Genomic DNA, 20,349 nt, shown 5'->3' with positions numbered 1-20,349 from the left:
AGCAGCTGCCTTAAGCAAGACACGGTGGTTTGGAGCAGAATCGGCTATCTACTTGCCCGACGCCCTGCTGATGCGAGTGCCGAAGGCAGCCAACCCTCCCTGCTGACGCACTGGGAAAGACGCTGTCTTTTCTCCTGCCGAGAAATCCAGCTCCAGTGTTTTCCGGTCACCCTCGCGGGTTTTCGGGAGATCGAGTCCTGAGAGAGAGATACAAGACCTCCTTCATTCTATACCTAAGGTACGGAGCTGATTAGACCCATAGAGAATTCTTGATTCAGATTCTTGCCAAAAAACTGTAACTCATCTACTCCTTCCCACGTACTAGGCTTAGGTTAGGTACACTGGGGTAGGCGTATCTTAGAAACACCAGTTGAGTACGCTTAGTCATTATTTTATCATTGTATGTATTTTATCCGTTTTAAGTATCATATGGCTTAGAAACCATATAAATGCTTTTACAGTATTACTTCATAATACTCCTTTTACTGTTCGCACTTTACTTAATGACAAGTATTGCAATTGTGGCCTTTCATTTCTCTTGCATGAGAAAGAAGACTGCTCAATAAATAACCCTTTTATTGAAAACGCCTGTCTCTCTATTTCTCTGCATTTCTGATGAAACGAAGCATGCACGATTGAATGAGTAAAATAGCTATCTATTGTTTCCGCGACTCTAGAGATATATTCCTTGTTGCAGGCGGAACAAAGTTGCCATGTGATATGGTTGTCAGAAGCTAATCCCTTCTTGTCTATTCAGGAAAGCTAAACGCCTTCTTGTTTACTCAAGAAGTTTCTAGGGACCTCTGAGCTAGCTGGCACACACAATTAAGTCTAACATATTCAATAGAGACCTAGTCGACCTCAGTCCTACGTCTAAACTATTGTTTATGTTATTCCAATGCGCAGAGCCTATTGGGAATATAGGAACTACACTACAGCGGGAGGGGTAAGGGTATGGTATACAAGTTTATCAGTGTAATTGCCTTGAAAGGGCAGGGTGCCTCATTTGAGACTGTATGTCATCTATCTTTATGCAATAAAGGTTTTTGAAATAAAAAAAAGAAGTAGGACTACATTATGTATCAGATCAGATTGCGGCCACTACTGTTGTGAAGATCTATTTGGGCCAAAATGTACTCAAACTATTATCAAGATTGCCTACTCCTGGATCAAAGTTCACATATCCTCTGGTTAAAATACATTATTGACTCATATAGTCAATTATTTAAGTCTCAGATTCATGTAAATCCAGGACACGTTATAACTTTACCAAAACAGGAGCTAAAGTATACATTTTTGGCCCATAAACAAGAGATCCTCATGAGAGCATTAGGGAAGCAATCTACATTTATATTTTACCAAACAATTGAACACAGAACGGGTTTTCAAGATTATCTGTCTGTAGTTACCAAGTCCTCACATGGCTTAGTTCTGATTAGTTAGAGACTAGGAATAGCACATCACAAAGTAGCTTTTCCCAAAATGAAAATGTGTCCCACTACCCTGTGCCCTTGTGATACAAAATCTAAACAGTGCATCATGCACTTTATGCTCTTTTGTAATTTTTATCTGTATTTTAGGCGTTTTTATTTGAAAAAAACTTTTTATAAAACATAATGTGAGAACAACCATGCTGCTATGAAATTACTCATTACTCTTTATGACTCAGGGATATGTTTATATGTTGCGTCATATATTCAAAATGCAATTGATTTAAGAAAAAGCATTGTGCTTGATAACTGATTTACATGTAACTAATTGGATTGTCTTATGTACGGTGGACACTGGTTTCAGAATCTATTTTAAACTTGTAACTGCTTTTATGGTTGTTGTACAAAACGAATAAAGCTTGTTGAACTGAACTGACCAATTAACTTGTTTCTAGAAAATCTTTCCTTTCAAGTGCTTGATAATCTATTTTAACTACAGCATGATATTTGAAGAAGGCTTAAAAAGAGGGCATAATATCACCAAAATGGTCATCCCCAATATCTCTGCCCCCATATTTATAATCGAAAAGCTACAGGGAAATGGTGTGCTGCAGTTGGCAACCACTAAGATTGGGTCCTTGGGCCTGGCCTTCGATCACACCCTGGCATAAGATAAAAAAATAAACCTCAAGAGGCTGAGGAGAGGATGTGAGCACCGAGCTCAACAGTTAGAAGCCAGCGGTGGCTGGCAGAGGTAAGTGCAGTAGGACGGGACAGGGTCGGGTGAGATGCGGGGGAAAGACAGAATAGGTGTTATTTATTTCATTATACCTATTCTGTCGTCTATTGACTTCCCCACGCTCCCACCCCACCCCACCCCGCCCCGCCCGCCTCACCATGCTTATCTGTGCCTGCCACCACTGTTAGTAACACAAGACACAGTCACTTTTGGGGAGAAGAGCCCCATACAACACAATATTAGCCGGGATCCCCTACATCTTTCAAATACTAAAACTCTCCATCCTGAGCAATTACTTCACAACCTCCAATCTATGTGTTACTCATATAGATAGTAGGGTAAAGCGGAGAGGATTGCAAGATGGTAGTGCTCACTGCTGCCATGGCACAGAGGGTTGGTAATCCTGATGTGTTTCATTACTATGCTGCAACCCACCTGAGTTTTTTTATCCATTGGACTGGCACTGGATGGGGTATGGCCGATCATACAATGGCAGTGGGGCAAACCTGGGAAATCTCTTGGCAGAACAAAGCACACCAGATCAAGGCACTCTACAAATCCACAGTCAAGAGGGCCACCTTAGAAGTCTGGGATAGGGTGGCTTACTTCCCTTCTGTCACCCTGTATCCCACTCTGGAGCAATATGGAGTTCACTTGTGGCCTAAGCAGGCGCTCACACCAACACTGGTTGGAGAGTGGGTGCTGGGCCCTTAGAGATATGTTTGACCATGACACTGTTAAAACATTTGAGCAGCTCAGGGCGGAATATGTGCTTCCAGAATTAGAACTCATTCAAGATATAGAGTTCCACCACTGATTGGTCAATCCTAGAATCAAACAAGGAGCTACTAGAACTCTGATCCCTTTCAGAAAATATCTACTAACCTGCAACGATGATAAATATGACTCCTCCTAAATGTATGATAAATCTCAGTCAAGAGGGCCAGGAATTTGCATTCCAACTCTTTGCGGAGAAAAAGTTGCAAATAACACTTAACCAGAAATAATGGGAATATACTTACTTGGACAAACAACTAAGCATGGGCGGAAAATCTGTTACGCTCGCGGATTTTGCAGATTTTCGGTAAATTCGCAATCCGCAAACTCTCGAGAATTTACCGAAAATCCGCAAATTCGCACGCAGCGGATTTTTTTGCTTGGTGATACAATATTGCGGCGTTCACTTACCGTCATTCAGCGTTTGCCGAGTTTTTTTTCTCGATATTTTGCGAGTGCTGTGCCATTTTGGATCTTGCTGCGGGATCCTGCGGTAGTTTGGCGACGCATCGCGAGAGTTCGCAATTGCGAACATGTAGATGCGGTGGGCAGCAACAATCTCGCACACTTTTTCTACTAAGCCAGGGAATTTTTAACTTTTTTAATTTTTTTGCACTCACTTGTTAGGTCCCTACACTTTCACTGACACCCCTACACCTACACATAGCCTCTGTCACAACTTAAGTGCTCCCGCGTAGTTCGTCTGGTCGCAGCACGCCCCGCCCCGTTATAGGGACGGGAAGACCCCTATGATGAAGCATGACACTAAAGGACTTTTTAGTCTAAAGGACTTTTTAGTGTGTGAGGGGTATTTTAACAAGCACATTGTGCTCTCATCTTTCTATTCCTAAGAGAGAGCCGAGTACCTCACCAAATAAAAACATCATAAAAATTATCACCTCTTCACATTGATAGAATCCCATTGTTCCCACACAACACCCATGCATTCTGCACATTTCCAGATTTACGAGAAATCATAAACCTGGAAATGCATCCAGGGGTGGCGTAGTGAGGTGCAACACGGAGAAATGTTTACATTTCTTCTCATTTGTTCCTCTTTCTAGGGGTGCTGCATTATGCAGCACACATAGGAAAAGAAAATCAATATTTTTGTAAATATGACGTATCCCTGTGTTTTGAAAGTGCAGCAGCGTGGGGCAGCCAAAGGGCTTACGGTGCCGCGCTGCAGCAAATTTTTGTAAATAAGCCCCATTATCTTTTATAGGGTTTTAGACGCACACATTTAGCGGTGAGAGATGATGTAATAAGGTTGTACCAGCAATATAACACATTAAGAAACAAATCACTATTGTAATACTTATGATACACCAAGTCAGATACATTTAGCAACACCTACTTTACTTCCTAGTGATGAATGCGGTGTTCAAAACAAATGCAGGAAATTACATGAATTTTATATAATACAAAATGCAATATAGGGTTGTGGAGAGGTGTGGCTCACTGGTTAGAGGCGGCAGACCCGAGTGCAGAGAACGGCCCGGGACCAGGGTTCGATTCCCGACGCGGCAGGGTCTTGGACCAGGATCAGCGGACTGATAATTCTCGCATCGGTGCCTACTCCGACCAGGGAGCACACTCGGCAACTCTGGGCATTAGCTTGCCTCATCTCCACAACGGCCCCACACAAACGCCGGGGATGCCTGGTTTCACCTTGGAGACCCCCAGGAGGGACTATCTCACAGGGAAAGCCAGGACGGGTTCCCCAGCGGTCTATAGCGCTACGAGGCCTCCGGGTAGCAGTGCGCTTTACAAGACACAACAATTTACAATAACTAATGAATGGTCCATTGGTAAGACTCGAGCTAAGGACGTTGAAAGTTATAAAGGCAGAACTATCCTGAGCATGGCGTCCGCAAGAGGAACACATTAATACAGTTATGTTTTGCTCAATAGACAAAACCATGGAGGAAACGTCTGTTTTGCTTATTTTGTGAAATGGAAAGCATACATAGAAACACGTGCACATGGAAAAGCTAGTTCACATAAAATAAAAATACCGATTTATTTCTGCAAATATGAAATGATATCAATGTAGGATAGTTGGGGCTTAGTCATGTTATCTTAAACTCATCTAAATTAAGCATTAGTTTAAACGCTCTAAGAAGGCTGTCAGACTATAATTAACCTCATGTTCGTCTAATGACGATAACCTAGGATATTATGCACTCTCAGCTACAATCCATATTTAGCTTACATTGTAGTGATTACTATCATGTACAACTTCTTTCACTTACAATGTTATGGATTCATTCCTTATGATCATGTAATGTTCTGGTAGATGTCACTACATGTAACTATTAGCTGTAAATAACTGGTAAAAAAGAAATCACAGACTGTGAAATTACAGATAGGATGTACATGGAAAGTCTGCCCTCCTATTCGAGGTAAGTGATGATCGAACCGTCTTTGCTTAATCCTTCTTCGTGCAAGGAATTGACTGGGCCTCGGAGCACATCAATGTCACCCGTGTAACCAGGTTACTTACATTGTTGCGGAACTGCTATTAGAGTGTCTCTCTAATCAATCGGAGTGTGGTAGATACCCGAGTCCATTATTGATGTAGACAAAAAAGAAAATTTTTCTGAAATTTTTTTCTGACTACCAGTGATGTGTATGCTAACTTAAATTATCTTAATACGATTTTAGATTTGATATGTTTTAAGGTAATTTTACGTCCAATGTTTGTCATATTAAATATCTTTAAGCTTTTGATTAAACAAAGAAACGTATATTTAATTTGGAAAGTAGATGTCCCTTAGATTTAACCTCATTCGAAAAAATAGTATACCATTATATTAAATAGCTATTTTGCTGGTTTACCTGATCTTTCCTTGAGGCAACTTCACAAAGTGTCTCATTCCTCATCTATTGACACTTAAAGTTTACTGTCATGTACTTTTCATGCATGCTTTTTAATATGTATATTTCCAGTTTTCTCTCCAGCATGGCTTATCTTTGTTCAGCTAACCTTCATCCAATACAAGCTCAGTTGTTAAGAAGTTCATGTATATTTTACTCATTCTCACATGATATAATTTTATTCATTTTTGTTTTTTTGCTTTACAGGTATGACCCCTGATACTGAGCATTGGTCAGAAGATGTGCGAAACCTCCTTGGGCTGCTGACCCGAGTGTATGGGGATGCTTCGTTTAGTAAAATATCATCCTTTGGAGATTCGACTTCTGTTGCGATCGATTTGACAACGCTCTTTGGAGATCAGGTTATTGTCACTAAAGACACCAGCTATCAGCGGATCAAGCGGCTTACCTTCCCAGAGGTCCTCCTAGAGCTGGAATCCATCACTATGATCGAAGGTGAAGCCGGCAGCGGGAAGACAGCCCTGCTAAGGAAGATTGCAATCCTCTGGGCCTCCGGAAGCTGTCCCATGTTGAACAGGTTCAGGCTTGTGTTCTACCTCTCCCTTAGCTCCACAGGAAGGGAGCAATGTCTGTCTGACATGATCAATCAACAGCTGCTAAAGTCCACAGGAGAACTGACAGAAGCCAGCCTGCAGGAAATTATCCGGTGCCTAAAGAACCAGGTTTTATTTCTTTTTGATGATTATGGAGAGAGAGAATCAGTTCCAGAAATAATAGAAGAAATAGTTCACAAAAATCACATAAACAAAGTATGTGTTTTTCTTGCAGCATGCATCAGTTGCAGTGGCCGTGTGAGGAAGAATGCAAATACAGTGCTAAACTTCCTGAAGTTTCCTGTGTACAGTACAGTGTATATGCTAAAAAATCTATTTCCGCGTAATTTAAAACTGGTGCGTGCATTTGGTCATGAATTAGGAGCATCTACAACCATGCGAGCAGCTTTTGCTACTCCTCTTTTTGCTGTTGCGTTTTGTGCTTCATGGGTTCAAAACCCAGGAACTCAAATGTTCAGAGAATCCGACATCTTCAAATCATACTTGATGTACAGTACATTCAAATTCCCTGCAGAAAGACAAAAGGCGAAAGGTGTGATTGCCGTGTGTGGCGATCTAGCTCTAGAAGGCGTTTTTAAGTCCCGCTTTGATTTCAGTGATGAAGACCTCTCTGAGGCCGGGGTCAATGGTGACGATGCCCTCAGGTTTGGTCTGTTAAACAAATTCACTGCCCAAAGGCTTCGCCCGGTCTACAGCTTCTATAACTCTTCATTCCAAGACTTCCTTGCTGCGGTTAGGATGTGTGAACTCCTTGAATCGGAAGAGCCGGAACTCTTGGAGAAAGGATTTCATTACCTTCGGCAGATAAACACATTTCTGAAAATAGTGGGACGCTATTACTTCCTGTTGACCTATGCGACCAGTATTCCTTCTAAGGCAACCCCTAAAATCCTATCCCACCTATTAAACTTGATGGACAACGAGGCAGCTTCGAGGTCTTCGACAGGGGATCAAGGACATTTGCAGCACCATCCTCAGCTTGCAATCGCGCAACAAGGTCTAATTATTCTTCTGAGCGATCAATTTGCCCCAGCCTTGCGTCAAATGTTTTTATTAAAAGTGTTGCTCTACTTTGCCCTGAATGCATATGATTCACACACCGATGGCTCCAGTGTGGCCGCCACCATACTAGAATTCCTCAGAGGGAAAACACTCTCATTTCATCCAACCTTCTCTTTTGATGACAGCAAGTCCATACTTAGATTCATAGAAAAACATCCAGAAAGCCTGACATTGCTGAGCAGCATTGACGTTAATTTGAAAGATTATTCCAGAGAATCAGTGTTAGATATCGCTTCTATGAAAGCAAGTTTTCCAAAACTGGACTCCCAAACTATTGGTTCAGATTACTCCATGGGATTGGATCTCGGTACTGAATTGTTACAGAGAGTCAAACGTCAAACCGAGCAGAGGGATCCCTTTAGTCCATTTCTCAAAAGCAAGGTTGGAATTAAGGACTCCTTTGTCAGACCCTTTCTCTCTGCTCAGGGCTATCAAGTTAAGCTCATGAAAATTGAAGTGGACCAGCATAAACCACTTTCAGAAAGAGACTGTAGGAATCTCGAAGTATTGCTCGCAGCTGCACGACACATCGAGCTCCACCTGTGTCAGACCTGTGGATTTGTAGAAAGTATCACACCAGCCATTGAGCACTTCCGGGATTCCTTCAGCAAGTGCCACATTCAGAGTACTCAATTGAACAATGAGGAGCAGAACACCATCCTCTCGATGACGTCAATGGAATCTCTTGTTATTCACAGCAATCAGGATTCACACATCCCAGGTACTCCTTTTGTGCGTTTATTTCATTCATTTAATGTCAGATGTTTATGCCCCGTTCCTTCTCCCCCACTCTCACTCCCCATTTGAAGACCTTCCTAGTAGTCAAGGGAAGAGTGAGGCAGTTTAAAGGCAGAGACAAACATTATCATTAAAACAAAAAGAAAAAAGAACATACATATATAAATATATAGCTTCTATGAAAACGTGAGACTGAAGGGAGATTAAATAAATAGCGCAAAATCTCCAAAGCTAAAGAAGCACTAGTAAAGAGAAATAGACATCCTTTACTCCAACAAAGAACGTGTTATGACTTCACAGAGCATCACTGATGACATCATAAATGATATCATTGGTGATTCCTTTAGGTGGAGACGCAGGAGACATGCCGAGTCTGTCCTACAGCTTAGGAACAGGACCCAACAAAATTTGAGTTTGTGAAAATTTGGTAATATTGGCAAACTGTAGTATGGAAGAAAGGACGCTCCAAGCAAGGTAGTTTACCGCGTAGATTTATTGCGGTGGTAAGTTAGATAAAGAGAGGTAAAGTCAGAGTCTAAGTAGGAGCCCCACCAGGATCAGCTTCCCTGCTGCTCAGCCCTTCTTCCAACGGATTCACGCACGCACACATTCAAAACACTAACAACATTCCACAGGCAGTCATTCTGGCTGAGCAGCAGGATACCATATATCTCCCCCCTTTACAACGCAAAGGAAGGAAGTTTTAAAAGGTATTAAAAAGAGGCAAGAAAATAAAAGAATGAAATATAGTGAATGGTACACTGAAAGAAGGCGTGAAAATGAAATATGGAGAGAGCAAGCAGAGGAAGTAAAGTGCATAGGAAGTGAGAGAAAAGACAAGTACAAGCGACTATTACACCATCTTCCTTTCCACATAAACACAAAAAAAAAACACAAACCCGTACAACCGACTAAAGAGGAAACCAAGTACTAAGGTCTTGTATGCTGGCCAGGCAAACAGGAAATTACAGGGTGTTAGAAAGAACATAAAAGTGAAGATGTAAGTAAAGTGGTGAAGAATACGCAGAAAAAGGAAAGAAGCAGAAATGGAAAAACACCAGAGAACTTTCCCCAAGATAAGATGGGTGGAAGGTATAGAATACAAGAACTGTACAATTACCCCAAAGGAGAAGGATAGAAGGTTTAGAATACAAGAAATGTAGAATTACCCCAAAGGTGATGGGTAGAAGGTGTGAGAGGGACCCACACAGCACAATCTAAGTGTAACATGCAGAAAGAAAAGAGAGGTTGGGGTGGAATGTGTGGGGTAAAACACATGGCACAAAATGTGTGGAGAAAGACCACACAGCATAAAATGTGTGGAGAAACACCACCGGCATGAAATAAAATGCAAAGGAAATAAGAACAAGAGCACATGGCGTATGCAGAAATACTAATCACTCAAAGAAAGGTTCCCTAAAAGGAAACAAAAACATGTAGCATGTAAATAAAAATAGCTCATGACATCATAAAATTAAATAAAAATGAATAATCCTTGTAGCGCAGCAGGTTGAAGCCTTGTAGCGCAGCAGGTCGAAGCTTTAGCAGGTCAAAGCCTTGCAGCGCAGCAGGTCGAAGTAAGTACACGTAGTGAAGCAGGGCGAAATTACTCTTAGCCCCTAGCGAATTCTCACACGAGTACAGGACAGTTTCAATGAAGAACTTGTAGAACTGTTTAAATTGTGTGCATTGGTACAAATGTGTCCACAGTCTGGATGACAGTAAAGAAGAAAAGGAAATTCAACAGTAACTGGTTCAGTGGTAGAGAAGGCTTGATCCGAATAGCAATGGAGAGGCAGCAGGTTGATGAAGAAAACAGTACCTGCTGTGAAGCACGGCGATCTGTTACGGTGCTCCGATGTATTTGATCGCGCAATAGCCAACTGTCCACAACTTCTTAGTTAGCAAGAAAGGCCACTTTATTAAGACAGGTGCAAATTAAATTCTGATCAAACATCTTACAATTCATTATTTAATAAACAAACTATTCCTTCAACTTATCTTAGTATCCTTATGAATGAATGAATGATTACGCATTTATATAGCGCATGGCTTCCCAGAGGCATCCCAGCGTGTTAAGTACCTAGTCATTACTCCGACTCAGGGAAACAAAAAGGTTTTAAGCAGTTTCCTGAAACTAAGATGGTTTGATTCCAGTCGAATGGCATCAGGGAGCTGGTTCCAGGATTTTGCAGCATGTAGGGAAAAACTTCGGCCACCCATACGTGTTCTTTTAATCCTAGGGACTGTCAGAAATTTCTTGTGAAAGATGAAAACCCCCACCAAGTTAACCCAAACAAACCCAGAAGCAACTGACTCTTGCTGATATCCCCCCTCCTTTCCTATAACTGCCCTTTGAGGATGGACCAACCGGCTCCAGGCTGCCCTCCCCCAGAAAAACCCGCCTACCGACTAAAAATGAACCTAAACCTGTCTTAGCGTGGCAAGCCTAAAACATCTTTGGCAGTACCCAAAGCACATAAACAAAACAGGGCCTGGAAAAAATAGAGGGAAGGGTGGGTGGGGCAAAAACGAGCTTCTATACCAGCCTCCCGCCGGCACAGTCCCCTTCCCGCCCCTTCTAACCCCTATTTATAACCTCCAAAACAAACCCAGAAGCAACTGACTCTTGCTGATATTCCCCTCCTTTCCTTTACCTGCCCTTTGAGGATGGACCAACCCGCTCCAGGCTGCCCACCCCCAGAAAAACCCACCACCCAGGAAAACTGAATAGAGTTTTCCTGCCCCACCAAAGAAAGTTGTCAAGCCCATCCCGTAGAGCATCACAGATGTTCGTCCAATAACTTAGCAATCAAATCCAGCAATTCCAGTAAATAGAAAGACTACCCCATCTGAGAAAGGTGGACCCCATCCTCCCGGAACAGATACCATTCAAAAAGCTGTATATGATTGTGAGATAAAAGGTGAACACCAAGTCCCTTACAAAAAAGTCTCATAGCTCTATTTAGTTTCCTCCTTGCTCTTTCCATAGCTGCTTGATTACAGGCTCCTCTCCATTGCAGCCGCGGTATAAATTCCGTCCAAATCACCATGGTGCTCACCCAGCTGTCCTTGATGACGTAAGATCCAACTTCATCAGTTTTATCAAACTCAGGCCAGATAAAGATACCAGATCGTTCTCACCGAGGTGGAGGACCAGCAGATCTGGAGGGCCCCCCTCCCACGCAGAGTGCAGACAACAAAGTAAACAAACCCCCCCAACGCATTCCCCCTTTTCCATGCCATAAAACCTCATGTGTAATACTGTTGAATCCAAGCGATCTCCCACAAATCTGCTTCTCCGCATAAACTGCGGCCCATTTAACGAAGGAGTGTCCAACAATCCAAGTCGTTCTTTTACCTGTGACAATCCTGTGCAATAGCCCTAGGCAGAACAACAAGTATTAAAAGAAAAGAAGAAAATGACTACTTCCTAACATACTTTTCGCAGCATTTCGACCTCCATCTCCCAATCCTGCGTATGTGTGACCAGTCCCACCCCAACCTGGCAGCCTCAGTCGCCGCCCCAATACGAAAGGAGTGCGTTCAAAATTGCAAAGGATTCTCCCCCAAAGTCAACAACACCTTCCTTAAAACTGCCAACAACAGGGCAATAGAAATTGGACTCCCATCAGCATGACAGAAGAGGACACCAGACGTGAAACAAGAAGAGTGACTGAAAATCTCCCATTCACGAACCGGGCAACAGAAATCCAAACCACTCCTGCCCAAGAAAGCCCATTTGCCCCTGCCCAACTGATCCGTCTTCTAAGCCTTCAGCCAAAGTCTCAACCTGTCGCCCTCTGCAAAGACCTCATTACTAGTCATATCCTCCCCGTTTCTCAAACGCAAGAGCTCTGAAGCCCTGAATGCCCCAAAAAAATAACCATAAAAAACACAACCTAAATTTCGCACACTCAAAAGCGTCGTAGCAGCAAGAGGGCAACTGAAGCAACATCCTCTGAAGCAAATAAAAAATCACTGGCTGCCGCAACCGCTTAGAACCAGCCTGTTGCCTACCCAACCCCTTCAAAACCTTTTTTACCAACCCCCCCCCCCCCCACAGGATCCCTCCCCCACCGCAGCTGCCCTTAAAAATAAATACCAGCCAGTTTACCAGAGATAGTGGTATGGGAAAGACCTCTATCAATCAGATGCAAAACAAAACTTAACAAAAACTGTTCCCCAGACAACCCCCCATGAAAAGGAACCTCATTACCATAACTCAAGAATTCCTGCCATGCTTGCAGATAACTCCGTCTCGTAGAATCAGCCACTGAATTCTCAACCCACTGGTCAATCCTCAATCCCCCCATGCCCATACGTACTGTGGGATTTGAGTCTGGTTGAGCTCTGCCCCAGGAGCCAGTCTGCGGAATTCCATCCACTGAAAACGAGACAAAGCTTCTGCTATACGATTATTAACTCCAGGAATATGTCTCGCTTTGAAAACAATATTTAGCTGTAGACACCTCAACATGAAAGCACGCAGCACGCAGCAACTGCAACACACGCAAATCCTTCGCTTTTTGCCTGTTAATCAAATCAACCACCGCCAAGTTATCCACATGGAATAATACAGTTCTGTTCCGAAATTCATCACCCAAGACATACAGAGCCAATAGCAATGGAAACAACTCCAAAAAAGCAATACTGCAGCCTTGACACTGCCAGTGCAAAGGCAAACTTGCAGCACACCATCGCCCCTTCCAGAATATTCCAAAACCATTGGCACCAGAAGCATCCGTGTAAATCTGTACCTGCCAAATCATATCTTCGTCCGCAAAAAACAAAGACACGCCATTGGCATCCTTGAGAAAAGTTAAACATGGACAGATCTGCCCTGACTGCTGCAGAAATTTGCACTCGATGATGTGGGAGATAGGCGCAGACAAAGACATGCCCAGCCTCCTACAAAATGTCCTGCCAGCTATAACGATCCTGCATGCAAAATTCAGGTAGCCTAACAATTTCTGTACTTTACTGAGTTGCAACTTACGCTCTTCCACAACTGATGACAAAAGGCAGAAATTTCCTGAACCTTGTCCGCTGGTATTTTGCACACCAATGAACAAGAAATCATCCAAATAATGTCAAACCAGCCCATGGCCACTGATGGAAGTAAAACGCCACTGCAATAAGTGCTAAAGATTTCAAATAAAGCACAGGACACCGAACATCCCATGGGCAAAACCTTGTCCACATAAAACTCCCCCTGAAATTGCATCGCCAGCAGACCAAAATCTGAAGGATGAATGGGCAAAAGACGGAATGCCGACTGGATGTCACTTTTTGCCAATTGTGCCCCCTGGCCCGCAGACCTCACCAACCTCAAAGCATCATCCACCGATGTGTAAGACACACTAGAATCTTCTGTTGCGATAAAATGAATGAATGAATGAACATCGTTTTATAATGCGCTACTTAGCCCAATGGGCGTCAAGGCGCCTAATCCAAATACCTGTCTTATGCCCGGTGAAAGCTTACTTATAGGCCTCTTTGAAATACCAAGTTTTTAAAGCCTTTTTAAAGACGGACAACAACGGTTGCGCCTTAATCTCCGCAGGCAGGGAATTCCACAATCGAGGAGCCACAGTAACAAAAGCCCTTCCTCCCAATCTGACCTTCCTAATACGAGGAATGCACAGAAGATTCATGTTGGAGGAGCGGAGGTTCCTGCTGGGAATATAACACGTTAGCAAGGAGCCTAAGGCATCCGAGGGGCCCGCAAATAAGGCTCCGAAAACCAGACATAGGATTTTAGAATCAAACAATTTTATTCGGCAGATATGCAGCAATGAACACAGCTGGACTGCCTACATCCTCAGGCCGGCAGAGCAGAGGCAACTTACACATAACACAGCCACAGGGTCTACGACCCGGAGGGCGACCCGGCAAAGGTGGGCTAACAGCCATGCGGTGGATCCATGTAGGAAGGCGATACTGCCTTTTATCAAAACCAACAACAGAAAACAACCCGATGTAAACCTAACCCTCCCACCCTACCCAACGCCCCCCGCCCAACCCACTCTAACCCCCCCCATTTGCCCCCCCCCCCACCCCAAACACCCTCTCCGCATCAGCACAGTTCATTCAACCTACAGAGCCCAGTAGTCCAGGGATCCCCGCCCGCCCCCACAGCAAGCTAGAGACAATCATGCAACAGCCCCGGGCGGATCCAAGGGAATAAGCTGCAAAATCTGGAGGAATTTGGGGCATGTGACCTCCCGTAGGTCCCGTGACAGCAAGTGTATGAAGGGCGCCCAAAGCTTAGCATACGTGTCCCCTTTACCATCTACACATAGGGAAAGTCGCTCCATCCCCAGAAGCAACCACAGGCGCCTAATCCAATCTCTGGTATCAGGGGCGTCCGGTGAGCGCCACCGCGAAAGGATCACCAGGCGCGCCGCCAGAAGCGCCAGCGCAATCTGTCTACCCCGCGGGGAACGCAGAGGAAACGCCTTAGGGTGGGGCAGGCCTAACAACACATATTCCGGAGCCCTGGGAAAGGTGATACCAAAGGCATTATCTATATCGTCTAGAACTGCTTGCCAGTAGCGCACTAGCTTGGGACAGTGCCAGAGCAGATGGGAAAGAGTGCCTGTAGCGCCGCAGCCCCGCCAGCAAAGACTCGAGCACTTGGGGTCCCACCCATGGAGCCTCGCGGGTGTGTGGTACCAGTAAGTGACAATTTTAAAGGCCGCTTCAGCGCCCGCTGAGTTAGCCGCTGTGTGGTGCGCGCGGTAGAAGATCTTGCCCCATTCCTTACTCGTCAGGGGGCGGCCCAGCTCCGTCTCCCAACGAACTTGCGCCCTGGAGCGCTGCGGGTGATGGCGCTTCATAATAAAGGCATACAACTCGGAGATAAGTTTGCGATCAACCATTATTGAAGGCCACCCAGCGTTCCAGGGGCGTCATTGGCCGAGACATGTCTGCTACATTATCGGGAAGTGTTACCCAGTGCGCTACCTGCGCGTAGTGGAAGGCGTCGGCCGCAGTTAACTCGAAATACTCCCGGCATAGAGTGGCGAATGGTATCAGCCCCTCCGGTTGAAAAAGGTGACCCACCCGTTTACATCCCAGCTCCCTCCAGCGCTGAAAAACCGGCGAGGCACACCCGGGGGGGAAGTCCGGATTATCGACGATAGGCGTCAGCGGAGATGGGAAGGTGGTCCAGCCGCGTCTGAGCGCTAGACGGTCCCACACCGCAAGGGTCGGCGAGGTCACCGGGGAGGAATAAAGGCCCCAGGATCTGTGTTTGCGCGGGAGCCACAATTCGCGCCAGATGTTGCGGCCGGCCACTGTCTGATCCATGAAGAGCCAATGCTTGCTGGACATAGGTCTGTTCCATTCCAGAATAAAACGCAGGCACGTGGCCTGATAGTACGCCTCCACGCACGGAAAGTTAAGTCCACCGCCGTCTTGCGGCGCCATGAGGCGATCGATAGCGATACGGGGGCGTTTGTGGTTCCACAAGAACGTGGTCAGCAACCGTTGAAGCTTTCGCAGGGACCCCGGGGGGGGCGCAGGGGCAGCATCTGGAACAGATAGAGGATGCGGGGGAGGATCGTCATTTTGATCGCAGCGAGGCGGCCAAACCAGGCCAGCTGCAGCCGGGACCAGTCTGAGACTGACTTCGCTGTTTGGTCAAGGAGCAGCCTGTAGTTGAGCGCAACCGTTTGGGCGAGCGTGGGTGCCAACTGGATCCCCAGGTATGGGATGTCGGTCTGGACCCACTGGAATGCGAAGTCGGCCCTGAGGTCAACGACCTCCGTCTCCGGCACCGAGAGGTTCAGGATTTGGGACTTTGAGAAATTGACCTTGAAGCCGGATACCATGTTGAACTCTTCCAGCTCCCGGGAGAGGTGTCTCAGAGAGGAGCGCGGGTGTGTGAGGGATAGGATGACATCGTCCGCGTAGAGGCTCACCTTGTGTTCCTCAGCCCCAAAGCGCACCCCCTGTACGTCTGCGTTGTCCCGAAGGCGCTGCGCGAAAGGCTCCATATAGAGCGCAAACAACAGGGGCGAGTGCGGGCATCCCTGCCTCGTCCCCCGGGTAATCGGAAAACAAGCAGACCTACAACCATTTACTCGGACAGCGGCCCCAGGGGAGGCATAAAGACAGTGGACCCAGCTGACAAACGTGTTTCCCAGCCCGAATTTACGCAAGACCGCAAACATGTACGACCAATCAACACGGTCGAAAGCCTTCTCGGCGTCGATGGAGAGAAAGCATGCTTGTGTCCGCGACCGGTGAACCAAGTCCATCAGGTGCAGGAGGCGTTTGGTGTTCTCGCCACCCTGGCACGTTGGCACAAAGCCCACCTGATCGGGTTCAATGATACCGTCCATAAACGGGCTGAGGCGCGCAGCTAGGATGCCTGAAAACAGCTTCATGTCAATGTTGAGGAGTGAGATGGGGCGATAGGAGCCACACTCCTGGGCGTCCTTGCCTGCCTTATGAATAACCGTAACCACGGCTTCGGCCATGGACGGCGTCACGGTCCCGGACTCCCGGAAAGAGTTAAAGAGACGCGTCAGGAAGGGAGCCAGGGCGACACAAACCTTCTTGTAGAAGGCGGCTGTGAAGCCATCTGGGCCAGGAGACTTAGCCACTGTCAGGCGCGCAATCGCCGAGATGACCTCCTCTATGCGAATCTCGGCATCAAGAGATGCAGCTGAGCTCTGGGACAGGGGAGTGATGGCGCAGGACTCCAGGTACGCGTGCACCCTGTCAGAGTCCGAGGGTTCGGCCGAGTAGAGAACGCAATAAAAACGCTGGAAGCTGTCCGCAATGTGCGCGTCGGCCACCTGTACTTCCCCATGCTCATCCTTGATGGATGACACCATCGTATGTTGCGCGTGCGCCCGCAGGCGGTGCGCCAGCATCTTACCCCCTTTGTCGCCACTAAGATAAAATTTGTGGCGCAGTCGGAGAAGCGCGTATTCGGCCCTGTCCAGGTCAAGGTGTTTCAGCATGCGCCGCTTCGTCTCCAGTTCCCTCCAGACCCTCTGCGCCCCAGTCCGTTTGTGTATCGCTTCCAACCCGCGGACATCCCGCTCGAGCTCCTCCCGCTTCTCCCTGCGCGCCTTTGCCAAGGAAGCCGAGATCGCGTTACATTCACCCTGTACCACCAATTTAAACGCCTCCCAAATCGAGGCAAGCGGCATCCCGTCGGTCTCATTGGTGTCAAAGTAGTGTTTGATCGTGTCCTGCAAACGCTCCACCACAGCGGCAGAGTTAAGCAAAGAATCGCCCAACCGCCAGCCCCCGCGCGCATGCTTCCCAGGCCCCCCGGACAGCACCACCGAGACGAGCGCATGGTCAGAGAGGGAGCGCGGCGCAATCTCCGCCGAAGAAAGCTGGGGAAGCAGGGAAGTGGAAGCAAGGAAGTGGTCAAGGCGCGCGTAGGACTTGTGTGCCGCAGAGTAATAAGTGAAATCGCGCTCATCTGGGTGCAAGTGTCGCCACACATCATGGAGTCCTCCCTCTTTCAACCAAAGCAGACCCCCCCAGACATAGGATTTTAAACGAAATTCTAAACTGGATCGGAAGCCAATGAAGGTACTTCCTGGCTAGCGTGGCAGAGGAAGAGATGGGAATGTCCAGAACAAATCTGGCAGCCACGTTCTGAACACTCTGCAGGCGTTGGATCAGGGCCTTATTGATATTTGCATATAAAGCATTGCAATAATCTAGCCGGGAAGATACCAGTGCGACCACGGTCTGTTTTCGAGCCTGGGGGGACAGATAGTGAGCGATTCTTCTAAGAATCCTAATGACTCCCCAGCATGTGGCCACAGTTCTATCTACCTGAAGGTTCATAGACAACTAAGTGTCTATAAGAACACCAAGGTTCCTGGCTGAGTGTGATGGAGTAGGACAGGCTCCCAATGAAGGGGGCCACCACTCACTAGACCACACATCCCGGTCCTTGCCGAAGATCAGCACCTCGGTTTTATCACCATTTAGCTTTAATGAATTTTGAATCATCCATTCAGAAACTGCTTGCATGCAGTTCCTGAAGCTGAATGCAACGGTGTCGACCGAATGAGCCAAGGACACCATGATCTGAGTATCATCTGCATATGATACCACCTCCATCCCCTGCGATTTTACTAACCTAGCAAGTGGGGCCTCATAGATGTTAAACAGGGTTGGGCTTAACGCCGACTCTTGCGGCACCCCACATTGCACTGGTTTGGCAGGGGAGAGGAACCTGACCCTCTGCTCTCTTAGAGCTAGAAACGAGGACTGAAGGCCAAGCGCTGTATCCCTATCTCCCTCAGACGAGCTGTTAAAGTCGAGGGAGACAGGGTATCAAATGCAGCCGTCAGATCAAGTAGGACTAGTAATGTGGTCTGTCCTTGGTCCACCTTAGCTCGAATGTTATTCATCACCACCGTAAGTGCCGACTCAGTGCTGTGGAGTTTCCTGAACCCATGTTGGGACTGGTCCAGCAACCCAGAGGAGTCAAGAAAGGTGGTAAGATGAAAATTAAGGTGGGATTCCAACATTTTAGCAGGTGCTGGCAACAAGGAAATGGGTCTAAAATTTTTGAGTGTATTCGGGTCCAGGGTGGGCTTTTTAAGTAAGGGCTTAACTATCGCCTTTTTCCAGGCTACTGGGAAGATTCCCTGAAGTATCGCGCCATTCATCACCTCCAATAATGGAGGTAGCAAGGTGTCCCTACATTCCTTCAAAACTTTCAATGGACAGGGGTCCAGTGGTGAGCCAGATTAAGTTTTATTCAGTAGGGTATCCAGATCTTCAATATTAAGAGGAGGAAAGACTGTAAGAGTCTTAGATGGATCTCTAGTCCAAGAATCTAGGCTAGTGTGGAATGGGCTGGGGCTAACAGCTAACGTCCTTCTTTGTGCTTCTAGCGCCAGATGAATATCTGCGATTTTAGTATGAAAGAAGTCTGAAATCCTGTCGCAGAGCTCCTGCGAGCCCACGACCAGGTCAGGCTCTTGCAGGGAGCACAGGGAGTCGACGATCTTAAAAAGCTCCCTTGATGAAGTGAGGGACGTCGTCCGCTTAGTAAAATATTCCTGCTTTTCCTTAATAATCCTAGCCTTATACCCTGCCAGCATCCGCTTAAAGGAATCTCTGTCAGAAGGCTCCCAAGTTTTACGCCATTTTCTCTCCTGCCTCCTACAGCTCTGTCTCAGGAGCCTCAAGGGCTCTGTGAACTAGGGGGCAGTGGGTTTGGCCCTTGCTGAGTAGCGAAGAGATGCTGGGGCTAACACATCCACTGCTCTAGAGATGGAATTGTGAAGTTCATGTGCAGCAGCACTGGCATCCCTAGAAGCCAGGAGGCCAACAGACCCTATTAGGGGGCAAGGGCATTATTTGAGATGTTCCCATAGCATCTCTTAAGAATTTTCTTGAAGTGGACCAGAGTGAACCGTGGGTCAGAAGGAGATGCCAGTTCTAGAGGTACATCCAAGTGATCTGACCAAACCAAAGGTACTGGGGGACCCGTGGAGAGCCTCTGGTCATTGGAAAACACCCTGTCCAAAATATGGCCAGCCAGATTAGTAGGGCTGTTCACCAACTGAAGCAGACCACATGTGGTGAGTTGGTCCGTCAGGGACAGAGTATCTTTGGAACTCATGTCGTCTAGGTGGAAATTTAGATCCCCCAGAATGGTAAAATGAGGTTTACCAAAATAGGGTTCCAGGATTCTAAAGAGATCATGGCTAAAATAAGATCTGGGGCCGGGAGGTCTGTAAATGAGAAGACCCGTGAAGGATATCGAAGGGGAGGAGGAAATAACGAAATGCAGAGCCTGAAAGGAGTCGGAGGGCTCGGAGAGAACTTGAATGCGGCAGACAGCAGAGGATTTATAGAGAATCGCTAAGCCTCCCCCTCTGCGTCGCAATCGGTCCGATCTCTGTAACGCATATCCTTCTGGGATCGCATTTAAAAGATCTGGACCCGATGACTCCATAGCCCAGGTTTCCGTCACAAAAACCCAGGAAGGGTCCCTAGCCACAACAAAATCATGGAAGGCTATAATATTCTTAATCAATGATCGAGCATTAATCAAGAATCATTAATAGAAGATCCCTCGGGCCAAGACAAGTGACGAATCAAGCCGAACTCCCCAGCTTTCTTTTTGGGCACGACCCCAGAGGAGAAA

At 46.5% G+C, this 20,349-nt stretch overlaps 1 protein-coding gene across 1 annotated transcript in view; it reads left to right on the top strand.

Moving 5' to 3' along the window:
• The window catches only part of LOC147726768 (baculoviral IAP repeat-containing protein 1-like), a 1,009,320-nt gene that overhangs the window by 582,089 nt on the left and 406,882 nt on the right, over nt 1–20,349 (top strand). The window contains exon 6 of the mRNA XM_086960810.1: nt 6,034–8,184. Within this exon, the coding sequence (XP_086816936.1) occupies nt 6,034–8,184 (2,151 nt within the window). The remainder of the gene's footprint in view (nt 1–6,033; nt 8,185–20,349) is intronic.

The sequence above is a fragment of the Lissotriton vulgaris genome, chromosome 3_1 (assembly GCF_964263255.1).
Source record: "Lissotriton vulgaris chromosome 3_1, aLisVul1.2, whole genome shotgun sequence".
Lineage (NCBI taxonomy): Eukaryota > Metazoa > Chordata > Amphibia > Caudata > Salamandridae > Lissotriton > Lissotriton vulgaris.
This window is presented reverse-complemented; position numbering and strand designations above follow the sequence as displayed.